This window comes from Mytilus trossulus, chromosome 14, assembly GCF_036588685.1.
Source record: "Mytilus trossulus isolate FHL-02 chromosome 14, PNRI_Mtr1.1.1.hap1, whole genome shotgun sequence".
Classification (NCBI taxonomy): Eukaryota; Metazoa; Mollusca; class Bivalvia; order Mytilida; family Mytilidae; genus Mytilus; species Mytilus trossulus.
The window spans coordinates 42,578,614-42,586,965 of NC_086386.1; the positions used below are offsets into that span (position 1 = coordinate 42,578,614).

General features: G+C 31.1%; 1 protein-coding gene across 1 annotated transcript; it reads left to right on the forward strand.

Moving 5' to 3' along the window:
* Positions 1 to 1,130: 1,130 nt before the first annotated feature.
* On the forward strand, positions 1,131 to 5,861 carry LOC134697328 (tereporin-Ca1-like). The gene is made up of 4 exons (XM_063559534.1): positions 1,131 to 1,139; positions 4,271 to 4,382; positions 4,656 to 4,928; positions 5,456 to 5,861. Exons 1-4 carry the CDS (start codon positions 1,131 to 1,133, stop codon positions 5,821 to 5,823), a joined length of 762 nt encoding a protein of 253 aa, XP_063415604.1. The 3' UTR covers positions 5,824 to 5,861.
* Positions 5,862 to 8,352: the final 2,491 nt, after the last annotated feature.

Sequence of the window (8,352 nt, forward strand, 5' to 3'; positions counted from 1 at the left end):
GTGCAGAGCACCTGACATCGCTCAAAAGTCTTTAGTGGGGGTTCGTTTGCTAACTCTTTATATGTTGGTTTTTTTCTAGCCATTGCGTTATCTTTTACCTAGTAAAAGATATATACGGAAAAATATTTATTCAATAGTCAAGAAATGTGCAAATTAATCTGATTTCAACTGATTTAATGGTGCACCTGGTTATAAAAAAGATCCGAACAAATATGACGTCAATCCTGTTTATAAATATCCAACCTAGTTCATTTTGTTTTATCTATTTATAATTTTATGTATACCATCATTAACTTCTTATATATATATATAAATTTAGATTCGAATTATAAAGACAACATCATGCATGTCTGCAAAAACAATACCAACAATCACTTATCTATAATTAAAAAAGTCTGTTTTTATTTATAAGATTATGACATACTGTAAAAAACAATTTGAATGATCTTAAAGGGAAAATAAAAAAAAACCAAAAGATATGAGGCAGACTTTTTGTTTACAGCTAAGTAAAAACTTCAACCAATTATAAAGAAACGGTTAATCATAATGCTTCATGACCAGTTCATTGAAGGATTGTGATTAAACGCACAAGACAATGGAACAGGGAACATAAATGGTTTGGCATCGTTTTTATCCAATGAAAACAGTGCTGTGTCATCGGGCATTGTTACTAAACCAATAGATATGAAACTAAATCAAATTTGAAAAAGATCATAAAGAAATTATTGAACTCAAAGATGGGTTAGAATGACAAAATACCAGAAAAATGACAAATATAAACGTATGATTTTTTGAAACAACGGATTGGCTGGACATCAACTGTCCTATTTCTGATTTGGTACAGTAATTTTCCGACGAAACCGGATTTATTATCTTTCCAAACCTTAACTGATATAGTTTCATAAATATTTGTTTAAAATGGTTTACGCGAGAGCAGAAAATACCCATCTATCATATTCATGTTAAAAGGTTAAAAAGTTATCAGTATGTTTATGAATTCTTCAAATACTTTAAGATATGATAGTACAATTTTCATTGTTGGTAAACAGACATGCGCAAAAATATAATAAATTGTATGCGGAACATATATCGTATCTTAATCTACAAACACTGACGGATAGTTCTGTCACATGGCACAGGTAAGTATTTTCATTGCTTTTATAAATATTATTAAAAAAACCTCACATTAAAATTGTGTTAATTAGTCTTTTGATTTCTTTGCAACCCACCATTAACTGTTGTTTGTATATTATTTATTTTTCCTACTGTATTAGACTATCTCTTCGACCTACATTTTCCCATTTGCTATCGATTGTCTTTATTTGTTCACAATTCTTATCGTTTCGTCAATGTTTGCCGACTCTTACATGTAAAAAGCAAATTTTGGATGCACAGCATTGTTTGCTTTCTTTGCTTTGCTTCATATCCATTTTTTGCTTTCTCTTCTTTGACAGGGATGAAATCTATAAAACGTTATTGCATTTTGAAATTCAAATTCATACTTAATGGAACAGTAAACAAAACTAACAGTCCCATACCACCGTAAAATTTCAAGTGTATGACATGTTCGATTTATTTGCACATGATGACCCAAGAAGTACAAATTGTACTATTATCTTAAGTATTGTCTTATCTAAGGTTTTGTCACCTGGACGATTCCGTTGTTGCAACATTTGTCTTTTCCCGATTAAAATCAAAAGAAAAATCGAATTTGTTGTATATTCTGTATGTGATATTACAATTTTGGACGAATTAAAGATTCATTTGTCAAACAAAGTTCATTAAACTTTCAACTATGAACATGTAACAAAACGAATTGCAAAAATGAATATTTAATCAGCATTAAACATTCTCTTTTACCAATTGTTATCCCTATGTTCTCATCTTGTGACCATGCCAATCATTTGATAGACTTAGTTAAATAGTTAAAAAGACTTTTCCAAACCAAAAATAAAACACATCATATTCTAAGCCCCTTTAGGTCCCGTTTGAATGATAACATGTATTGTAAGGCACAATGTTACACCAACAGTTTTGTCTAACATCTGCTAGTTTTACTGATAAAAATTGTAATGGTATAGGCCATAAATTAAGGCGACAAGAAGTCAAAAAGCAGAAGAGTAGATAATAAACGAAAGCAACTAATAGTTGGCAAAATTTGACAACACGGTATTTTGATACACATGATAATTTTGAAACTGTACTAATATTTGATTATTTTGCTAGACATAAACTTTGTTATTCAGATGTGAAATGTGTAGATAGTGAGGATTAAAAAAAAAATCCGACAATTGACATAAATTTTATGAAGACTCTCCAATAAATGTGAATATTCTTAAACTTTTGCCAACTTTTTTTTTTTTTTTTTTTTATTTCTGCATGAATTTGGAAATTGGTTAAATCGAATATATACTCAGTTGTTGCCATTCTATCGGCATTCATTACCAACGTCGCTTTAAGTAGAAATAAAAGTGAAACTGTCTCGTTGACTTCAACTACAAATTTCCTTATGATTTATATAGAGAATAATACATGGCAAAATCCGTATCATATGTCGTATCATCCCGAGACATCAATTTCAGCCCAAGGGCCTTTAGGCCCGAGGGATGATATTGGTCGAGGGTGATACGGCATGTGATGCGGATTTTGCCATGTATTATACGCTTTATCATATATTTCAACAGAAGAGTATAATATTTTATGAACTGTTTTCTGATTCATATAGCACTGGGTTACCTTCAGTTCTACTGGTTTAAAAGGCCTAAAACTAAAAGAACTGCTCAATTATTCGAAGCACCATAGTTACCTTACAATTTGCGTGCTGCTGTTTTAAAACATATTTTGTTTATTATTGTACTTATTTGTGTGTTTTGTATTTTTTATAGTTGCATTTAGTGTGCCAAAAAATATGAAAACTTGACGTTCGTGACGTCACATACAATATAAAGAACTTGACGTTCGTGAGGTCACATACAAAACAATGACGTCATTAAAAAAAATGACATATTTTAAGGAAAATTTTTCTTGAGCAAAAAAAAAAATAAAACTGACTTTATGTAAAAAAAAAAAAAAAAAAAAAAAAAGGAGGGGTGTGATAAAGGGTAGGGGTGCGATAAAGGGTATGCGATAAAGGGTAGGGGTGTGCTAAAGGGTATGCGATAAAGGGTGCGCATCAAAGTTGCGCGATATGGATTAAACAGCAGGCTATTTATCACATATGCAAAACTACTGTATTTACTACTAAACATATGATAAATATAAATATCACATCATATTTCCGGTTATCGGAACTACAGATACAATAGATAACACATATCAAGATCACGTGTACACAATTGAAAAATATATTGCCTCAGAATTGAAATTAATTGTTGATTGATTGTTGAATGCTGAACACCCAGTGGAAAATATTTGATGCAGGTTTATGACGAGTTAAAATAAAACATAAATACAAAAGGTAGGTACTGCTTGATTTAGTATAATCAATTTAAAGCTAGTGTTCTACCGACCAGCGGTAAAAATCCGTGACTACATTTTGGAAGGTCTGTTGGTCGTGTATGTGATATGATCACAGAAAGGTCCAAATAGAGTTACAACGTTCGATGATTCCATGCCTCGTAAAGGGAGCATCACACTCTTTTCGCACGTTTAACAATCCACACAGCAGCTCATTGGTGAGTTCTTGATTTGTCATGTTGAATATAAAGAGTTCTTTGCTCGTACCGTTTTTTTCAAGGGCAGTCTAATTTTTTCCGCCTTGTAACAGATTTACCTTTGATATAAATGTTGAATGACAATAATATTTGGTGATCCGATGAAAGCTGATTATAATTCTATTGAGTTAATGTTCTTGAAAGTATCCTTGACATATTAAAAATAATTTATTAAAATATAATATGATAAAGAAATGACTATATGTCGCATGATAAAATGATAAAAATCCACCCTTATATTCTAATAGATACATCAAATGTATTTTGCCTAAGAATCTGTATAGTAAATTTAACTTGCAGACAATCGAAAGGCATTTCATATTTTTATTTTATTTTCCAAGAAAATATAACATTTATTTATTGTTTGTGCTTCTCTTAACAAAGTGACAGACTGATGTGTGTAGGAAAACACACGAATAGGGTGATATAACTTGTTATTTTATTAATTATTATCAGAATTGAATGGTTGGAAAATGGTTTAACGTACTGTCATAATGCACTTTGGATGATAAATATAGACATTAACAGTAATTCAATTATAAAAACAAAATTTGTAGGTTGTGAATGGTGAAAAAGCATCTATGAGTTCTTACAGTCGTCAGAACAGATTAAAAAATCAGGATATTATGGCAGACATTCAAAGCAGTAGTGGTGCTGAAACTAATACGGGTAAATATTTCACTTACAACGGTAACTGTATAAAAGTAGATTAATCCAATTTCTGTAAGCATATGCTTTCCTTTATTTATTAAAACAAACCAAAACACACCCATCGTATGCCACTTTAAAAGACATATATTGTTGGGATTTAAATGAATAGTTGTGAAAATATAGTTTTAAAAAATACCCTACACGCCCAATATAGTTAAAAGGTTTTCAAACGTTTTGTATAAAATATAATCCTTAAAATTGACAAGCATTGTATTTTCAACTCTCATACAGGAAGCAACACCACTGAACAAAAAAATCAGACTCGAGTGGATTGGAATTCACACACCAAGAAATCCATGAGCGCATCCACACGATTTGGTCAATCTTTGCATGGAACAAACTTGTCTTCATTAATGACCAATAAAAGTTATGGCATTGTTGTTGGTATTCAAATCACAAACTGGACAAAATATCATCTGACCGAACCAAAAACGAAGACTTATTCAGGGTACATATCAACACCTGCAGTTTCAGTAGGACCTTCAAATGTTGAGGCTATGGTAAGTATGCATCATGTACTGTTTCTTTGATTCTAATTGCAAATTCATGAACAAATGAATCGCCATTTCACAAATGATGATTAAAGAAGTTAAGCCATGCATATTTCTCTTTATTTTACGTGAGACAAATATTCAAAAACTCAAGTCCCGGTCAATATCTTTACTGCCAAAACATAAAAAGTCTAACCATGATCGTCAGATTCATGGCTTGTTAGTTTAAGATTTTGAAAACCATTATCTTATCACGATAAATATCGGACATTGCTCATAAAACGTCCCTATTCGGATATTTGTATCCGAATTTTCCCGATTCTGCAGTTTAAAATCCGATGATTCTGACTCGATATTTATCCAACCAGCATTCACATATTAGTTAGAAAGTGGCTATATTATTCTGTATATTTATAAACTATCGTTCAGTTGCCGTTTTTATGAACAATTATGGTTATCGATTAATGCTGTCGTATCAAATCCACATAACGTTCTAATACGATATCACTCATATTGATATTTTATTTCACTTTTAGATAGTACATAAGAAAGGTTATACCCCGACAGGAACAAGTGGAATTGTCTCTTGGCTTATAGAAAACAAACAAAGACGCATTGCAATCGTTTGGAGTTCACCATATTTTAAAAGTAACAGTGTTGGTATTTGCATATCAACGTTTGGTAATGTAAAACAAGAGGATTCCTGGTTCAATGTTATAAGTAACAAGCAACAAGATGAAAAACTGAAATATAAATTTGCTACGTTCAGCAATTCAAGTGAGGAAATTATGGTTGAAGATGCCGATTTTCAGTTAGTTGGTTCTATGGGAACCAGTAGTAAACCAGAAGTTAAAATTACACTTCGTCCGAAAATGACACATGACTTATCTATCTTAAAACCACAATAGAGAATAGATAATAGATACATTAATAGTATTTGTGGGTTCAATTGCATGGGATTATATCACAAAAAGATATTTTAATAATCAACTTAAAGTGAAAAAATACATTATGTTATATAAACCACTAAACTAAACTAAAAGTTTTATACTGAACACTTTCATTGTTATTTTATAAATAATCTCTATTGCATGTATTGGGAGCTATTAGATGTGTGAGCAGGAATTCGTATCAGTCATACCAACAGTAATAGTTACTTCAGGTTTCTCTCCATGTTTTCACATGGACAGGTAAACGACTTTTTTTTAGGAATACAAGTAAATCTTCCGGAAGATTTTAAGACTTTTGTGGTATCGTTGTCTTATAACTGCAGCTATTTTGTGAGATTTTGAAAAGGTTTTGAGCATTTATAGACGTCTAGATCAAAGAGGCCAGTGTACTTTCCCGAAAATCACAAAATCTTTTATGCGGTTGATTTGCAACCATGCAACCATGCAACCTCTTTCAGAGACTATGATTCTATAACCTAAGACAGAAATGACCTATGCAGAAATATATTTTAACCAAATTACAAACTTAAGTTGAAATAGAAAATGTCAATGATGTATTTCCCAAACGTATGGTAATTTGCAAGGATATTCACAAGCCAATAATTAATGTCCGGATAGATAATTTTGGCGGTTAATGGTATGGCGTTATCATTCTAAAATTATAAAGGAAAATAGTACTTAGTCCAATAAATTTCAACATTGACATGAAGAATGCTCCGTTTTATTTTTTTCTTAATTCAAATTATTACATATTCTTATACGTTTTTTTTGTTATCCTAATCAAAAGTTCTATTTGCTTGGGTGTCCAAAAAGGCGATTTCAATTCCACAAATGTTGGATTTGAATAGTCATACAATTTCCAAAAGAAAGAAGCGAATTAGATCAATTTTTAATTGAAAACACATTGACTGTTGAAAAAACATTTCAAATAAAGTCATACATACTAGATAACGGTACATGTAAGTAAATGTATCCTTGATTTGTAATTCCAAAGTAGTTTTTTCATGCATGCAAAATAAATAAACATTGACTGTCATGCATGTGAGAGGTTTACCTCCATTACAACCAGGTTAAATATCCTCCATTTTCTACATAACGAAATGGCTGTTTGAAGTTAGAAAATATGACAGTTGTATTCTAATCGTTTGAAATATTTCATCCATGCATTGTTTCATTTGAAGAAGGAAATTCCATTTTGAATGGTTCTTGGAGTTCTGTAATTTAATAACTTCCTTTTTTGACAGAATCCGAACTTTGACAAGAACAAGGCCATATTCGTATATTAAATCACATGATTATAGATATATGAATTATTTGGTGAATAAAATGGCAATGTGTCAATGAGACAACAGTTCTACTAAAGAGCAGAAAACAGACCAAGACCCCTGATTCGTCTACAACAAGTGAGAAAATATTGCTCCTGGAGGCGGGCTTTGCTTGATATTTAATATATATGTTTCAGCGATAATTGAATAAATACAAAATCAAGTTAATGAACCAAATGAAATATAAATATATACACAAGACTACCAACATCCATTGGCTACGTACTTAGGACAGGCGTAACAATGGGACAGGGTTAAACCTGTTTTGTTAGATCTCAACCCTTCCCCTTTACCTTTACTCAATGTAGAAGAAACTCACACTAAGCAATACACATTCTTTTAAAAAAAAGTCCGAATTCGATGTTATATTAGATAACATAAGATAATAAGCGAATTGACAATGATCTATAAATTAACAAAGGACTACACGCAGTACTCACATGCCAGCTTCAGACCTCAGTAAAACAGAATGAAAGATTATTTCAACCACATGTTTATTGTTTTTTTTCCCGCCAAACAAGTGCTGATGAAATTAACAGTTTATTGATTTGTTACGCATGGAGATAATTTTCGATTTACAATCAAAACGAACAATCAAACCAAAAAAATAATAATTGTAGATGCATATATATATGAGAAAAAGCTCAAAGGTATCTAACAGGAATAGTCTTATATCTCAGGTTTACCTGGCATGGGCAGTTTTCAGGAATAAGAGCACAGATTGGTTGGTGTAATAATGTCAATTTAAAGTACTATTTTTGTATTTATTTCTGAAAATGGAACAGAAAGTCTTTTTTTTTGTAATAAAGATGTTTTGGTGAACATTTGAATTACAAAAATATTTAGATCTAGATGAACAAGATTTTTCTAATCATAAAGATCCATACACAATATGATTTAGGGTAATAATGAGAACTGAAAAGGTAAATTTATGGGCACAACTGTACATGTCTTATGTGAAACTCTGATATTACGCAATTTTGTTTTATCATTACTTGATGATACTTTGTCTTTAACATTACGTTATAATGTTTTTACATACCTCGGTATGCAATAGTCATTACTAAGTAATATATCGATATTACACGGTATGGTTTCGTATTGACTTGATATAATGTTTTTTCATTACTCAATATGGTTTTGTCATTACTCGATATGGTTA